The sequence below is a fragment of the Anarhichas minor genome, unplaced genomic scaffold (genome assembly GCF_050575085.1).
Source record: "Anarhichas minor isolate MPS153535 unplaced genomic scaffold, ASM5057508v1 ptg000026l, whole genome shotgun sequence".
Classification (NCBI taxonomy): domain Eukaryota; kingdom Metazoa; phylum Chordata; class Actinopteri; order Perciformes; family Anarhichadidae; genus Anarhichas; species Anarhichas minor.
In genome coordinates this window covers 268,652-286,431 of record NW_027466472.1, presented here as the reverse complement: position 1 = coordinate 286,431, position 17,780 = coordinate 268,652, and the positions used below count along the sequence as shown (strand labels likewise).

At 40.0% G+C, this 17,780-nt stretch overlaps 2 protein-coding genes and 1 long non-coding RNA gene across 3 annotated transcripts in view; 2 read left to right on the top strand and 1 right to left on the bottom strand.

Moving 5' to 3' along the window:
- ecel1 (endothelin converting enzyme-like 1) overlaps nucleotides 1-9,275 on the top strand; it is a 33,580-nt gene extending 24,305 nt beyond the window's left edge. Inside the window, exons 12-18 of the mRNA XM_076101088.1 lie at nucleotides 1,455-1,506; nucleotides 4,251-4,318; nucleotides 4,886-5,010; nucleotides 5,624-5,689; nucleotides 6,649-6,744; nucleotides 7,955-8,031; nucleotides 8,494-9,275. Of these exons, the coding sequence (XP_075957203.1) occupies nucleotides 1,455-1,506; nucleotides 4,251-4,318; nucleotides 4,886-5,010; nucleotides 5,624-5,689; nucleotides 6,649-6,744; nucleotides 7,955-8,031; nucleotides 8,494-8,593 (584 nt within the window). The 3' untranslated portion in view covers nucleotides 8,594-9,275. The remainder of the gene's footprint in view (nucleotides 1-1,454; nucleotides 1,507-4,250; nucleotides 4,319-4,885; nucleotides 5,011-5,623; nucleotides 5,690-6,648; nucleotides 6,745-7,954; nucleotides 8,032-8,493) is intronic.
- Nucleotides 8,632-11,689, bottom strand: LOC142959691 (uncharacterized). The gene is made up of 3 exons (XR_012956237.1): nucleotides 10,973-11,689; nucleotides 10,447-10,758; nucleotides 8,632-10,055 (listed from the first exon to the last, which is right to left on the bottom strand). It is a non-coding gene; the product is annotated as an uncharacterized LOC142959691 (long non-coding RNA).
- Nucleotides 11,690-13,779: 2,090 nt separating this feature from the next.
- Nucleotides 13,780-17,540, top strand: xaf1 (XIAP associated factor 1). The gene is made up of 7 exons (XM_076101093.1): nucleotides 13,780-13,928; nucleotides 14,840-14,975; nucleotides 15,126-15,182; nucleotides 15,973-16,204; nucleotides 16,301-16,368; nucleotides 16,762-17,010; nucleotides 17,101-17,540. Exons 1-7 carry the CDS (start codon nucleotides 13,891-13,893, stop codon nucleotides 17,131-17,133), a joined length of 813 nt encoding a protein of 270 aa, XP_075957208.1. The 5' UTR covers nucleotides 13,780-13,890; the 3' UTR covers nucleotides 17,134-17,540.
- The last annotated feature ends 240 nt before the right edge of the window (nucleotides 17,541-17,780 follow it).

Genomic DNA, 17,780 nt, shown 5'->3' with positions numbered 1-17,780 from the left:
AAATCAATGGCGTGCTCGCAAGCTGATGCTAGAGGACAGGAGGAGTCGGAGAAAAACACAGTCATCAGAGCCCCCTGGGTCATTTATTTTTCCTTTTTTCTTAACCCACACACATTATTTCACTCACTTCAACCAGCCACTTCAGTTCTCATCTCTGTATTCACTTTCCTGCTCTTCTTTTTATTTCAATCAAATTAATATTGCACACTTAAGTTTTACCTCCATCTCTTTATTACATTTCTAGAATCAGGTTCCGGTTTGAAGATAAGGAGACGAGGAAAGAGATTGAATTTAAAGGAGCTCCCGAACATAGTGGAGTTCTTTGAATGACCAATATCCTCGGTTACAACTGTTCTCGCTCTTACAGTCAAAAATTACAAAGGAAATTAACATTCGGTAAACATTCTTCTCTAAAGGTAGTTTCCCTTTTATAATCTGTATTTCTTTGCATAACAATGCAGAATATGTTTATAGAGATTAAGCTGAGGCTGATGGGAAGTCTTGCAGATAGATCCACTGGGAAAAGTCAGAGGATCACCGAAGTTATTAAGATTCATTACAACTCATCCTGAGGGGAACATGAATGTCTGTACCAATATCTTTGTGAAACCTTCTTGTAGATTTCACAGGAAAAGTGAAAAATCTAGATGAAAGTCAGGGGATCACTTTAGTCATTAGGAGTCATCCTCTGGGGAGCACGCATATTGAAGAAGACTTGAAACTAGAGATTGAGACCATAAACTCATGTTTACAATGTTTACTGAGGTAATAAATCAAGAGAGAAGTAGAGTCATTTTCTCATAGACTTCTATACAACCAGAGGAGTCGCCCCCTGGTGGACACTAGAGAGAATGCAGGTTGAAGAGACTTCAGTATCGGCTTCAATTGGCAGAACCGGAGGTTGCCGCCTTGCTGGAACCAATCAATTATCAAAATGTAGACAGTAAATTATCAGTCCATTACCAAATTCCTCACCTCTACAATCTTTTGTATCTTTTTCTATGAGAGACATTTTCTTATTTTGTCAAATGAATCTTAAATTACCTCAACGTGCCGCTGTCATCCTGTGATAGGTGCAATGATAATATTCTGTATATGATCATTTTAAAGCTACTGGAAGAAGTTAAGAAGTCGTTGGTGAATGCAGATTCCTCTGCATGAAGCAAGTAGTTGCTGCTGCTGAGGAGACGGATTTGTATTTTTGCTCTGTGTGCTGACAGAAATTTGGGCAAATCGAGAGACTTTCCGTCATCGTCCTCTATAGCAGCTGCACTATCGCGGCTTTAAGGCATCAGTGATTTCCATTTCCTCCTTACTGTCGTTTTCCATCTAAAGGAGACTGTATCACTGTGACTTTCATAAAAAAAAAACGTATTCTGAAACCAGAGTGTGATATTCTTACGAGTTGTATCTGGACCACCTCCCTCATGTTGGTTTCTTTATCTCTTTTCCAGTCTTTCCTGCCGGCATCCTCCAGCCCACTCTCTATAACCCTGAGTTCCCACAGTAAGTAGTGCCTGCTTCAGTCCTATAGGGAGGCTCCAGCATCACCACGGCCACAACAACAAAGGTCATTAACGGCTACGTTAGTCTGGCAAAGCTCTGCCTCCCCGAAGTCCCAACAAACCAATTTAACTACCCACCAAGAGCTCAATTACTGAACAAGGTGCCGCTAATGGAACAGGTGTCATTGAGAGGTCGCCTCCCTAAATTTGAGTCCATCGAGTAATTTGATGGCGCATGAAAGTAGATAGCTTCCCCCGTCCGACTCGATGGCTACTATTTATCTCAGCGAGCTCTCTGTGATGAGAAACTCGTGAATTAGAGTCACGGCGTTATTGGACGGAACTTTAATCAGAGCACAAAAGATCCCCCTCTTCAGAAGCACGTTTAGAAGAAAACGCTTATTTTAATCAAGGTGTGACAGATATGGGAGTATTTCATGGCCGATAATATGTTTACAAATATACAGCTGCTGAAAGGCAATGCAGCATTTTGTGATGCATAACATTTTTAAAAGTATGTCATCATCATGCCAAACAAGGACCAAGTATTTCCCCAACAGATTTAAATCATTATGCCATTAAACACTGAAAACTTCAAAAGTAGCCCAAATGTATGAATACTAGTGTTGATAACAATACCAAAAACTACACTTTAATATTGAATTTCATCAACGATTAAACACATCATTTTGAAAATACTTGATATCTTCTCCTAAGCGCTAAGATTTATAGTTATTTTTGAAGTGTGTCAAAAATGTGTTCAATTCCTGAATCAACTAACTTTAACGTTTTTCATTCCCAACAAGACAACACTTAACTCCTTCAGATCCACTCGACCACAGACACAGAATTATACGAAAGATGATTTTGTGCGAGTACACCAACTAAGCAGCTCAACTGAAAAATTATAATAGTATTACGACTTGTTTAAGACTGGAAACTCAAAGTTGGGATTTGACTTTGGACATGAGCACAAAGACTTGAGACTTAATGTTGAAATGTTATTTTTAATTTAAGTTGTTGCAATGAAATATCACTGCCATCCAGGCTCCATTGCTTATCTTTGGTTTTAGAGTCTGAATTTGATCCGGCCAATTTGAGCAAGTGGATATTTTTGACTCAACTTTAACTTTTACATCTGAATTGAACCAAAAGAAACTTTAATATATAGGTTTTCAATACCGGGTACTAAAAAAGGTTTCATTAAGCAAAGGAGGACAAACTTCTCAAGTGTTAAATGTTTTCTTACAAATTACAAGTCTGACCAGACATTCAATACTTGCTCTAAGTAATTTATACATTTCACATTTAATTTCAGTCTGGACCAAAAAGGTTTTGAGGTTTAATACAAACTCCATCTGAAACACAATCACTGTATTTATACCATTCTCTAATGTTTCAAAGGTCCATGCATGTTTTACTCCATAAATTATTAACTGTGCATATAAACATATATAAAGGCCAGTTAGAAACCACTGCAGCACCGAGGAATGAGCAGGTGAACAACTACCTTCTTTTGTTTTCCACATACCCTTTGTATGCTCCTCCAAAGCTTCTCACTGAGGGGCAAACCACTGCTGCCAGTATTGAGTATTATTCCAAGCCAGTTATTACTGCAGTAGCCCTAACCTCCCATAAACTCTCTCACTCACAGACACACACACACCTCCACCACCACCACGAGTATAATGAAGCTTCAATCAGCCAGTTAGTTTAGCAGGGGAGTCAGGCCCGATGTGAGGCAGCGTATCGACTAGCTGTCAGAAAGTCATTTTCAGATGTAGCCATGTGAATAGCCCCGAGTCTGCCCTTTCATCCTTCTCTATATCTGCATGTGGCGCAAAAGACAGCACTCGAGCTTCGGCCCAGGGTCAAGGAGAGGTTGAGCGACCCGCTGCTTTTTGGAAGCATTGGGGACACGAGCAGGTTGTGGGGACGTGTTACGAGTTGTTGCATTTTGTTTTCAACGACTTGGGAAATTAAGATTTATGCTCACACTGCAGCCGGAAAGGTCCCAATGCAGATTTTCCCTCGCACGTAAAACAGATGTTTTCTAATCAGTGCGAGCAGGAAAGAAATGTGGCATTGAGCTTTTTTTATACCAATCTGAGCCACACGGACCCGAAATTAGATCCCGAGTGCAACTTGCATTCTAACTGGCTCGGCTGAGCAGAATTAGCAATGAGGACAACGGGACAAAACCAGAGAAGAAAGCCACAGAGCTGTCTGTGATGAGACGACTGAAATCAGTCAAACGGCATATTGCTTTGTTCTTCAGTAAGTGCATAAGCACAGACATAACTTTGGGCATCTGTCAAGCAAGTAACAGTAAACTAGATATTTCTACATTAGAACAAATGCAAATATCTCCAATTTCATGATCCGCGATGACTTCTGAAGCTGTGTACAACGTGCATGAGTTTGGGACTTCAAATCTTTGATTTCTCTTCGAAAGTCCCACATCAATACCACTCTCCTGTCAGGAGATGTTTAGCTTACCTTAGCTTAGCATAAACGATGAGGAAACATGCTAGCCTGGCTCTGTCCAAAGGTAACAAAATCTCATTTGTTTACTTTATACAACAACCACGAGCCAGGCTTTCCCCTGTTTCCAATGTTTTATGGTAAGCTAACTGCGTCTTGGATCTAGCTTCATATTCAACAGACAGATATGATTATTTACTGTAGATACCTAGAAAGATTTAGTTTTGTGTAACGGTCTATATTTATCCTTCCTGCTGCCAGGTCTCTGAACTATGGAGGAATAGGAGCGATCATTGGCCATGAGCTAACGCATGGATATGATGACTGGGGTAAGAATTTACAGCCTCTTCACCTATAATCCATCACAACAACGCCCATACTTTCACCATTCAGAGTCCTCCCGCTATTGCACTGAACTATTCTATTCCACAGAAGCAGCAAAGGGTCCCCTGATGATTTGTGTAATTTGTACGATCTACCCTTAAAAAAAAAGACTATTTTGAGCCACAATCTCTGACTTTCATTTCCAGTCAAAAGTGCTGCCCTTTCAGACACATCAGAAGACTTTTAAATATTTCTGCGAACCACCTACCAAGTACTGGAATATCTTTGCCAAAGAAGCTGGTAGTTCACACACCGACCAGTCAAACGGTTATTTTATATTTAGTTTGCTGGAAAAGTTCTTGAACGGAATCAGCCAAAGTCATCCAGACAACGTTTTGCCTCCTAATGGTTTGACTCCCGCAGCAACAAAAAAAGGCTTCAAAGATGGCGTGCTGGGCAGCTTTTTTGACTGTGAAGGAAAGTTGCAGGTTGTGTTGTCTCCATGCTAACACTGCCCCCCCCCCTTGCCCTTTTGCCCTTCATCTTAGTGATGCAATGGTTCATGTCCCTAGGGGGCCAGTACGACCGCCACGGCAACCTCAAACAGTGGTGGACAGAGGAGTCCTACAGGAAGTTCCAGAAGAAGGCCGAATGCATCGTCAAGCTCTACGATAACTTCACCGTTTACAACCAGAGGGTTGGTCTGCGCGCACACACACACACACACACACACACACACTGCACAAACAATCATTTCATACATGGGTCAGCTGATATTTATGTTTAAAAACATGTGTCAGCAAGTCTGTGTCCATCTCTAATATGATGCAGCTTGATTTATTGTTATTGCTGATTACATCAATTGTTCTCTGTGGAAGACTTTTGTAATATTGTGTGCAGATTACAAATAGATACGCTTGATTACATGGATGTTCTCTTAAAGGAGCACTTCACCAATGAAAACCGCTAGTCTGCTTTGTCTGGGGACTTAACTTGTAACTCTTTGGTTTTTGTACAGACTAAGCTAACAGGCTAGCTGTGCCCGGCTCTTTCCAGTGTTTATGCTAAGCATTTATGCTAAGCTAAAGTAACAGTCTCCCGGCAGAGAGCAGAAAATGATTGTCTCTAACTCTTGGTAGGAAAGCAAATTTCCTAAAATGTGGAACTTTTCTTAAAATGTATTTTTATCACACGCCAGATCCAGGATTGAAGTACATCCTTGAAGTACATGTACATACTAGCACAGAAGTATAGGGGCAGAGACTTTAAGAGCTTTCAGCGTTTCAGAAGTTTCCTTTCTTTGTGTCTAGGTGAACGGTCGTCTGACGCTGGGGGAGAACATAGCAGACATGGGAGGACTCAAACTGTCGTACTACGTAAGTAATATTGGACAATCAATGTACAAATTCATGGCTTCACAAACTCTATCAGTAGCACCTGAAAATATGTGTCTTTACTCCTCATAAATTACTTTTCTTCATTTAGTATGAAAAGGATCCCTTGTTTTCTGTGTATTTGACTTGTAGTTTTGTTGCCGGAACATAACTGTTCGTAGTTTTGTTGCCGAAACATGACTGTTCGTAGTTTTGTTGGCGAAACATGACTGTTCGTAGTTATGTTACCGAAACATGACTGTTCGTAGTTTTGTTACCGAAACATGACTGTTCGTAGTTTTGTTACCGAAACATGACTGTTCGTAGTTTTGTTGGCGAAACATGACTGATCGTAGTTTTGTTGCCGAAACATGACTGTTCGTAGTTATGTTGCCGAAACATGACTGTTCGTAGTTATGTTACCGAAACATGACTGTTCGTAGTTTTGTTGCCGAAACATGACTGTTCGTAGTTATGTTACCGAAACATGACTGTTCGTAGTTTTATTGCCGAAACATGACTGTTCGTAGTTATGTTGCCGAAACATGACTGTTCGTAGTTTTATTGCCGAAACATGACTGTTCGTAGTTTTGTTGCCGAAACATGACTGTTCGTAGTTTTGTTGCCGAAACATGACTTTTTGTTTTATTTTATAAAATTATAACTGAACGTAGTTATTTTAAGGCCAACCATGATGTTTTTCCTAAACCCAACGAGGTGGTTTTGCTATGTAAACCTAACTGTTTGTGGTTTTGTTGCCTAAACCGAACCAACAGATCGCATTTCTTGACTATTTCACAAACAGCTGTGAGACTCATCCATCAGTTGTGAGACTGTTGGTCCATCAGTTAGATCAGCTGAGATATCTACAAGGGGAAGTTGTGTGTTCTTTATTCACTCACTCCACTCTATCTCTCCATCTCTCTCTCTCTCTCTCTCTCTCTCTCTCTCTCTATCTCCAGGCGTATCAGAAGTGGGTGAGGGAACATGGACCTGAGAGGCCGCTGCCTGGGCTCAAATACACACACGAACAGCTGGTCTTCATTGCCTTTGCACAGGTACAGAAGCCTCCCAGTGGTTTTTACGCTGTCGTCTTTCGTTACATTTACATGTTAAATCATTTTAGCTGCCGCTCTCCGTCGGAGCGACGGCTCACAGGGAGCAGGTAGGAGTTATGTATTATCCCAGCATTAGCTGATGGATCCGTTAACCGTTGGAAGGATCACAAAACGCAGCGTTGATGACGGCGCAGTGGCTCTAAGCACTAGACCACCCCTGCTCTTTGTAACTATTACCACCATCATTGAAATGCAATGGTTTCATTGAAATTCATGGCTTAATGTAACGGAAAATCTAGACACACTTTTTAATGCAATTTGCAGTGTTTTTAGCTTTCAACTTTAAAACTCTTGCTACGGGGAAGTGATGTGAAAACCATGTACAGTATATGTGCAAACATTCATATATAATGTATTGTATTACATTAAAATAGTACTAATTAATCAATGCATTTGTAGCATTTAACTGTTGTAGCTGTTCGAGGTGGAGCCAGTTATGTAGTTTAGTCCAGAGGTTGCCAAACTAGGGGTCTGGCCCCTCCAAAGGGTCACAAGGTCAATCTGAGGGGTCGTGACATGATTACTGAGGAAGATAAGAGGTGAAAAATAAAGTTCTGCACAATTTATTTTCTTTAATCTTTGCTTTCTGTGAAATATTGGATCATTTTACCTCTTTGGGACTCAACCAGCTATTTATTAATGTAATCCACGTAATCATGAACCAGGAGGTCTAAAGAGGAAGTGGAAGGGGAGGAGTCAAACAAAAAACGGTCTTTTATCCAGGAGACCGTTGGTCGTGCCCACGAGTGAAACGAGAAGTCAACGTTGATTTATTTGTCAAGTAACTTCCTTAACTTAAGTAACAACACTTCTGTAGTTAACTTAACCCAAACCTCAATCTTCTGCTAAACCTAACTAAGCAGTTTCCTGTGAAGACAGATGGAAACACACTGGTTCAGAGGTTCAGAGGGGAAATCAGTCTTTGGTGGAACTGCTAACAACAAGTAGTTGCCAAAAAGTTTGTTAAACACTGGTTTGATCTTCAGACATGAATTTTATAAGCTCATCACATCAGTTTTATCAGAAAAGTAACTAGTAGGCCTAACTAAAGCTCTTACAACAACTGTGCCACCACTGGAAGCCAGACTGTCCCACTTTGGCTCAACTGTCTCCGGGTCGGGTCACTGTTGTGTTGTTGTTGTATTTCCAGAACTGGTGCATGAAGAGAAGATCTCAGTCCATCTACCTGCAGCTGCTGACTGACAAACACGCGCCGGAGCACTACAGGTACAGTTTACTCACTCGCATAACACAAAACACAAAACACAAACAGAAAGTCATCAGTTTGTTTCATTTGTGGACATTGATGTTACCTTTTAAGAAAGATCTCAACTGATCACTATGATAAAACCCAATAAAAATAATTAAAAAAGATATGGTGACATTAAAAATATGTCAAATCACGTTTCTGCGATTGTTATATCTAAACAATTGACTTTTCTGATGTTGATTAATGACATTTCTATTGTTCAACATGTAACTAACTTGAGAGAGAAAAACCACCATGATGCATGAAAGAAAAACAATATTTAACAATAAAGAAATATGTTCTCAACTAGATGTAAATAAGATGTATATGGCTGTAATGTAAAAGAAAAGCCTGAACTTTTGCACTTGAACTGCATCGTGACTGCAGATGTTTCTCCATCTCAACATTACTGGACGTTCCCGTGTTTCCTCCCCCTGCAGGGTGATTGGCAGCGTTTCCCAGTTTGATGAGTTTTCCCGTGTTTTCCACTGTCCGAAGAGCTCCCCGATGAACCCCGCGGACAAATGCTCCGTGTGGTGACCTCCCTCCCTCCCTCCCTCCATCCCTCCCTCATCACATTCATCAGAGCCGACAGGATGATACAGAAAGCCTCTTCTTGCCTATAACATTATCAGAACACTTGTTTTCAATTAGGAAGCCTAACGTTTGTCTGTACTAACCAATCTAAAGCATGGGTCACATGAACACTGATCATGTGCATATATATCATTTGATTATATATATATTTTTCTATGTTTAAATTTACTTTCAAATCATCTATTTTTGTATTTTAGCGGATATATCACGTGCATAGAATTCATAAGCTTTTTTTTTTTTTTTTTATTAAGCAACATGTTTCCTCAGTTTCTCTTCTTTGTAGCTTCAACTAGAAAAAATATATCAGACACTAAAGATTGGCAGCAAACCAGTGATTTCAGTCCCCGACAGCTCTTAAGAAATGGACTGAGATCAGTAGCATCCTGAGCCTGAAGGCTGGTGTCCTTTTCCGTTTGCTGTCGGAGGTTTTGATTTGTGTCGCGACGCTGCCCTCTTGTGGCTGCAGAGAGCCACGACCACCGTTCAGCCATCACCACTGATGTATCGTTTGCCTGCATTTGGTCTCTCTTGTTGCTGTGAGTGTTTGTACGGTTTATAAAGATTTGTCCAACTTTTCTAAAAAACTAAAAAAAACTAAACAAAAAAGAGAAAGGTGAATGTTTGTTTTCTCAGGATTTGTAGCAAAGTGCAACATCAAACGGAGGATCTTTGCGTCTCGTATCTACATTCAACACTTCAGCCTGAAGTACAATCACAAAGGAGATGTGTTCATCAAACAGTGGACGCTCAAGAAGAGGAAATCACAGCAACAGCTCGACCCGATTTAATAACAATTCCTACTGAAGACGGAAGAGTCTCTGCTATTGAATTGTTCACATTATACAAGTTAACTCACCAAATAACAAGCCAACCCTCTGTACGTAAGAGCGACTATGAGAGGTGGAGAATCATACATTTATATACAGTGTTATCTAAAAAAAAATACTTTTGTATAAGTAATCTGTTGGCACAAAAAAAAATAAGTATCTTTGTACAATGGAGAAGTATATCAGATGTTATGGTTGTACAGTTTGTTTTGATGAGAGTGCATGTTTCCCTCCTGAACATTATTAAATCTGGATCGATATAGATGGAGGACAACACACACACACACACACGTACACGTCTGACTCTATAGCTGCTATTTCACACGTGGCTGCTATCTCTTCCTTCTCTGTTGGTCACCGTTTAACGTTTGAATAAACACAAAGGATCACTGTGTGTCGCTGCTTTAGTCTGTGTGAGATACGTTGCTTTATAACCGGTGTGATAGTGTAGTCGGCTGTGTCCTCACAGGGCCCCGGATCCTCCAGCAGTGTGAGCCAGCTCTCTTCTCTCTCTTGGCCTCCCAGCGTTGGACGGTAGAGGTCCACCTCTCCCACTCTGACTCCCGTTTGCACGAAGCCTGCAAAAAATCAACCAGTGGGAATCAAAACAACACATTTACGACGCAACGTCAACAAGCTGTGCAAACCGGAGGGGTGGCTCATAAAGATTACCAGTTACAATCAGCCTGCCAGATGAAACTGGTCCTGTCTGAAGGTGCACTGTGAACAGGGAGCAGCTTGCAGCATGGACAGTTTAAAGTGCACACTATTTCAGGAAATATGTTACAATTAAAACAAAGCCAATGCACGGTTTTGACCAATGACAGAAGCCTGATAGTAGCATTTTCACTGTTTGTTCTCCTTTAAAGTTACTACGAGGAACTTTCATTTAGTGTTGATTCTGTCGCCCCCTGTGGACTAAAGTGGTAGTGTCTCTGAGCGCCAGAGTCTCTTTAGAAAACCTCTCACGTTACTGCAGCAGGGTCTGACAGTCTGACCCTCTCAGTCCTGGTTCTGGTTCTCCCGTGCCTCCCTTCCCTCCAGTGGGTCCAGCAATACGTCCTGGGTCTCCAGCAGCGTGGAGTCGGTGTTGACTCCCAGAGAGGAGAAGCTCTGCAGGAGGAGGAGGAGGAGGAGACGCTGCTGCTGCTGCCGGGAGCTGAGCTCTCCTCCTCCCTCCGGAGCTCCGTCTACAGGTCCAAGGCTGCAGGTGAAGCCGGATCTGGGTCTCTCCACGGTGGACCGGTCTCTGCTGGAGGATCTGGGTCTGTTTACAAAGTGCTTTGACAGACAAAGCAGTAAAAGCAACAGAAAGCTCAGTGAGACAGTCGATACAATAAAAATAAACTAATAAAATAAAATAATTTAGTAAAAACAACAAATAAAAATAAAACAGAAAAGCGACGACATCACATAAAAGCCAGTCTGTGACAGTAATTCACTGTAATTTAAAATAAATCATTCACAGAATGAAACTTTTGCTGCCATCTGGTACCTCTGAGTTCTCGATGCAGCGTCTTCATGGAAGAGTCCTCTCGTCTCTGTTGCTTTATGGCGAGCCGCAGACACACACACACACACACGCACACGCACAGATCTAATTGTTCGCTGGTTTTACCCACAAGGGGGGACCCGAGGTAGAAATGAGCTGTGGGGCCTCTACTGCTACCACCTCTTTGGTTGACTTTGAGTTCCCACAATGCACCTCTACATGGAACCTTCATTACAGTTTGACTAGAGCCCAGCATTCAATAATACACACTACCCTCTCTACAGGTCTGCTGTCATTTAATTCAGCCAAAAAGCATCTAATAATGATCAAACTACTCACACTGTGTCTGATGCACATATTTTTGTATTCTTGTATTTCTCATTCCTTGTTTCAGTTATTTACTTGTATTCTCTGCAGCTATTGTGTTACACATTCTAGGATGATGTACGTAACTTACATTTAACTGCAAATCCCCAAAAACAAACAAAACTACAATACACAACAATGTTTGAACAACCAGGTAAGAATAAGGAAAAAAGAGGATTACACTTTACACTAAGGGATGATCACACCGTCCTTCACTCGTAACCACATGTTGACATCATCTTCATCAAGTGTTTCTGCTGCCCCCGTGTGTTTAACATATGTTACTGCTCCTTTAAACCGATTTAGTTGCACCAAGTTGAGACTCATATAAAAAATGAGAAGCCTAAATTAATGTGTGTGTGTGTGTGCTGTACATTAAATTAAACTGCTGCACACAAACACATATATATATATATATATATATATATATATATATATAACATATATTATATATATATATAACATATATTATATATATATATATTATATAGTACAATGCAACACACCAAAGACGCAATTATCCCGTGCAGTTATTCAGGGTAATAGGTGAAAGGTGTATACAGTATATCTGATCATTGCTATTTTAGTTTAGTTTTATTTGAGACTTAGTCTTGGTTTCTCATCTTTATTCATCACTCGATCATTTTTCTTTCTTTGACTATTGAGCTGCATTAACAGATGAATCTCCCCGATAAATAAAGGTCTTATCTTTTAAAGAATACTGTAAGTATGTATATCAGTAGAAATGCTGAGTGTGAAGACGACATTAAAGGTGACCTGCCTCTCCCCTGTCCCATGGGCCTCCTGTTCTCCTCCTGCCGGTCAACATGGACACGAGTTAGCACCCTGAGCTACAGGTGAATGTGTGTGTTTAGGGGGTGACGGTGGTCTAGACGAGCCCAAGCTTGGCTTCACGGAGTCTGCAGGCTGCTCCTCTCAGCCTCCAGCTGAGCGACGACGCGACTCACCTGGAGGAGAGAAGAGACAGGAGGGTTAACGTGGTACAACACAACCCACCATGATAAATAAACTGCACTTCTTGAGTACCTCAATTCTTTCCTCACTGCCTCCTCCTGTTTTCTGGATCTGCTTGTGTATATATATATATATATCTATATAAAGTTTGTTCTTTCAAAGTGTGCTCACTATCACGAGCGTCAGTGTGACACTGTCAGATGAAGGTGAACCTCAGGTTTCATTAAATGTGAAGTCAAAAAAGGATTCATATCAAAGATGGATAGCAGAGGCTGGCTTTGATTTTTAATAAAGGACAAATATCAGTGTGAGACTTTACAAACCAATATATGTGTCTAGAACCTGTCTCTCTCTTTTAATCTTTCTTTCCTCCCACACGAACACTCGTCTCCTATGAGACAGCGGACTCTGGGAAACAAGACAAACAGAGACGGATGATTGTGGCCTCAGTTCTTTTAGAAAATAAAATAAATTGTGTTCATTGTTGGTATGCGTTATGTGTCCAGCATAAGACATGCACGATCAACTGCAACCCAAAACATGGAAACACTTTGCTCCAGATGTGAATGTTTGGCTGCTGAGGAGCTTAAGATTTTCAAAATATTTTAAAAGTAAAACATGATATACTTTACATATTTTCATTTCATTTTTTTGTTTTTAAACAAAGCAGCTTGTTTGATACGTTTTCTTATTTTAGTTGTATTTGATAGTAGAACACATAGCGGTAGTTCATCACGTGACCCAGACACACTGATGATGAAGCAGCGCCATCTGCTGTTCAAACCGAAAACCAACTTAAACAATTTAATGCTGAGATTAAAAAGAAGAATAGAAATATCGTTGACATATCCTGATGCATATCAATAAAAGACGGACAATAAAATTCAATAAAATTATTAAAATAATAATTACAGTTAAATATCTTACCTTATCAAAAACTAGCATGTTTTATGTGTCTTGCTATAAAAAGAAACATTTTTTACAAACAGTCGGTCACTTTTTAAAGTGCAACCCGGCGTATCACTAGTTTGGATTTTGAGTTTTTGCAAATCATAAATATTGAGGCTAAGTCAACATCACTGGAAACTAGAGAATCCACAATGAGTTCAATCAGAACCTCAGTTTCAGTTTAACAAAAGAAACATTATAACCCTCATGAAGGTATTATTTATTACAGGACTGTTGTATTAAACCGAGTTAATTTATGTTCGATGAATAAATTCTACAACTGATTAAACCGACTCAGCAGCACAAATATCTAAACGTGTCACATCCTTAACATGAAGTGAGTCTTCATCATCTGAACTCATCGTCTCTCTTCTGGCAGCTCACAGACCATCAAAAGTACTTAATTATGTTATTATTATATGAATACATTACCAGCTTCCTCCCACGAATAATTCTATTTACAGAGTGAGATTTCTCTCTTCTTTTTGCGCCACCTTGTGTCAGGTGCGCAAAAAGAACAGCGCGTGACGAATGATTTCAGTTTCTGTTTTGCTGAACTGAGACTGAATATCGAGTCAGCAGGTCGATCCTCTGTCTTCAAGCGGATCTTTATTTCTAGGATTTATTTTCCGATGGGTGACAAACAGGCAACACGCATCTGCGGGACGTGGTGAGAGTTTAAATTACATTTAAAAGTCGTTTAAAGTTTCAGCTGTTCTGACAAAAATCTATCAGATATCATGTCCGTGGGGCGTGGCCCAATGTGGATCAATTACACGTTGCTTGCTGTTAAAGTTCAGCCTCATTCAGCTGTATATTGAATATTAACAATGATATGAGGTTGAGAGATAAAGTGGGATACTTTCACTTTCACTTTCTATATTTAGCTTTTAGGGTTTTGAAAACAGGGTTCAGAGAGGTCATGTGAACAAAACAGTTCACTTTTATGTTTTCAAGAAGAAAAGAAAGAAAGATGTTTTCTACATTTACCAGAGCGTAAATGGTGATAGTTTTAAAATGGATTCTGATTCTGCATTAACAACACCAGTTAAATCAGTAACTCAGCAGTGATTGTTCCCCATCAATGCACAATCTAACAACTTCCTGTCTGCTGTGATCAGGCAGCAACCTGCGGTTCTGCTGCGTGAAGTCAAAGCTTCATGTGTTAAATCTGCATCCTCTCTGTAGCACCCCGGCTGAATAATGGTCTGTAGTCTTGAACTGATGGTCCATAAGTCTTTATTGAACACACCATAAGAACAGGTCTCTACCAGAGACGTATACGACGTCTCTACGTCACTCCTCCTCAGTCCAAATATGGTCACTTCCTGTTCATCAATATGTTATACAATATAAAAAACATAACACTTCTCAGTTAAAAACAAGATACAATTCTGATGAAGTGTTCTCAGTTGTGAAACAGAAAGTGTACCAAAGAGTTGTTTATGTTTTCTGATATCTGTGGACAGTCTTAGACTAAAGGAATAACATGTATGAATTTTTAAAAACCTCCGTAGTTCCCCTTAAAGCGTTGCGTCTGGTAAAGACAGACGATGACTTTCTCCCTCTCGTCTCTTTAAGCCACAAAGACGTTGCCGAGGCAAACTTCGCTCTGCATGAAACGCACTGCAGACGCTTCCTGTGTCTCTGCCCCGACTGCGATGAACCAGTTCCCAAAGAGCAACTGGACCAACACAGAGAGGAGCAGCACACCGAGGTACACACACACACACACACACACACACACACACACACACACACACACACACACACACACACACACACACACACACACACACACACACACACACACACACACACACACACGGTGGTGTATTCTCTGCAGGTTTAAACTGTTTGTTTGCAGGTGAGATGCTCCAAGTGTCACCTGAAGATGGAACGTCGTCACCTCCTGGATCACGAGGTGAGTGAAGCGTTTCTGTTGGTTTTCCTGGACATAAAGGTATGAGGGAAGTGTATATATATATATATATATATATATATATATATATATATATATATATATATATATATATATATATATATATATATATATATATATATATATATATATATATATATATATATATATATATATATATATATATATATATATATATATACATATATATATATATACATATATACATATATATATATATATACATATGTATATATATATATATATATATATATATATATATATATGTATATATATATACATATATACATATATATATATATATATACACACGTGTATATATATATATATATATACATATATATATATATATATACATATATATATATATATACACACACACACACTGGTGGACTTTATTTTGGAATAAATATGAACAGTAGTCAACGATGAGAGACAAATAACTTTTTGATCCTGTTTGAATTGTTTGAAATATGATGTTTGCCAATTTGCCAACCCGGAAGGGGCGGGACTTTGACTCCCTATATGAAAGACCTCTAATGATCTTGTTGCATTATGGGAAATGTAGGATCCATTTGTTTGTGGAGCTTGTGGACGAGAAGACAGGATATTTAGGGTGCCGTTCCTTTTTAACCATACTTAAAAAAATAATAATCAAGGATTGACAATATTTCTGGATTAAAACACCATGTAGTTCATCAGTTCATTTCCACTTTCACGCCAAAGAAAGTTAGGGTAGTAAAGGATTTTATAACTCTGCTCCGCCTCTCAGTCCGATGAGTGTGAGGAGCGTCTGCAGAGTTGTCCGTTCTGCGAGCTGGAGCTGCCGTCTAAAGATCTGGACGAACACCGTCTGGCCTGCGGGAGTCGCACCGAGCTCTGCAGGGACTGCGGCCGCTACGTCACCCTGAAGGACCTGCCCGGCCACGGCGCCGCCTGCTCGGCTGCCAACGGCGGCTCGGGTCCTCCTCCAACCGCCAGCAAAGTAGTGCCACCGAACAAGAGTAAGGAGATGTTGGATGTGAAGCTTCAGCACAAACGCAGCTATCGTCATGTCTTTTCTATTAAACTACGACCGTGTCTTGTTTTCTTTTTCACAGCAAAAACAACGGCGAGTTGTAGCAGATGTATGGCATCTTTTCCTGTTCAGGATATAGAAGAACATGAGGTAAACGGTTTCTATTACATATTATTGGGGAAAAAATCCCTGAAGCTAAATGTGGAGCATGAAAACTATTAAAATAATAATCTTAACAATGACGGACAGACAAAGTTAGCAACCGGCTGGTCAACATCGTGGTTTTTGCCATAGACTGTATATAAGAAGTGGACGTAGTCATCGTGACGTCACTTATTGGGTTGGTTTGGCCTCGTGTTCGTCAATTTCACCGACGCCATCTTGGATTACGGTCGTTGCCATGTTGGTTTTTAATTTTGCAAAAGAAAGAAATGCGTTTTCTTCCCATAATTTATTTCATCATAATCTCGCTGGAAGCTCAAAATCCCCTTTTCAGCATTTTTGTCATTAAAATAATACATTTGTTTGTATCCTCCAAACCAGCTGGTGTGTCTTCTAGCAGCCAGGTTGGACGAGGAAGAGGCTGCGTCAGAGGAGGAAGAAGTGAGTGAGGAAGAGGATTATTTCACCAGGCAGAGGGCCACCCCTTGGCTTTCAAGGGGCTACCAGGCCGGCTCCCAGTCGGACGGGCCCGGCAGAAGAACCGGTGCCGATGCAGGAGACCCGGACCAGATCAGCACCTGCCCCCACTGTCACCTGGCCCTGCCCGTCATCACACTGCGCTGGCACGAGGTAACATTCCTACATCACACAGGATTTTGTATTTGTTTAAAAGTCGCCTACTTGTACGATGTTTCACCCGTCCTCTCTGTTTGTTTTTAGGTGAAATGCCAAATCCTCATTAACTTAAGATAAAAAGAGAGAGAGAGCTGCTTCATCAGCAACGGGATGGAAGACGAGTGTTTGAGCGTATCACTGTCAGCCCACTTTAGATTGTTTTAATGTTTAAATGAAGGTAAAGATTTTGTTTTTAGTTTTATTCACCTTTAGTTTGAATCAGTGTGTAAATGACTTTGTGCTTGCATGGAAAGAAAGTGACTTAAATAATAAAACTCTGTATTTAAGTACAGTTTACACACTTTGTAGCGCTGCTTTTGTTAAACACAAACAAAGCTACTAAACCGGAACGCTATAATCGCCTCTTGTTGAAATCTGTGATTTGAATGTTTTGAATCAGAGACATTATGTTTCGGAATTTTCATTAGTGTAAAAATGGAACTGTTGCTGCTAACGTTTACATTAAAATATTTACATGTAAAAAATCTGAGAAGCATTCGTTTAAAAGACATATAAATATGTTTACTTAGTTTAATTTAATTGTCTTTCATTGTGTATGGAGTCCATATGATGTCTAGTTAATATTATAAATGTGATGTGTCGACAAATTTAAGCTAATCTGACATGACCAACATTCAGCTTAATGTTATTGGCATTATGTAATTTGAGGTACGTTGCGTTATCTTTGTGAAATGTAATTTTTTTTTAATTGCAGTTTATTTACT

Coding starts and splice junctions, on each gene's coding strand:
- xaf1 (XM_076101093.1), top strand. CDS start 13,891: ATGGGTGACAAACAGGCAACACGCATCTGCGGGACGTG. Junction 16,205..16,300: donor AGTAGTGCCACCGAACAAGA/GTAAGGAGATGT, acceptor TCTTTTTCACAG/CAAAAACAACGGCGAGTTGT. Junction 16,369..16,761: donor AGGATATAGAAGAACATGAG/GTAAACGGTTTC, acceptor CCTCCAAACCAG/CTGGTGTGTCTTCTAGCAGC.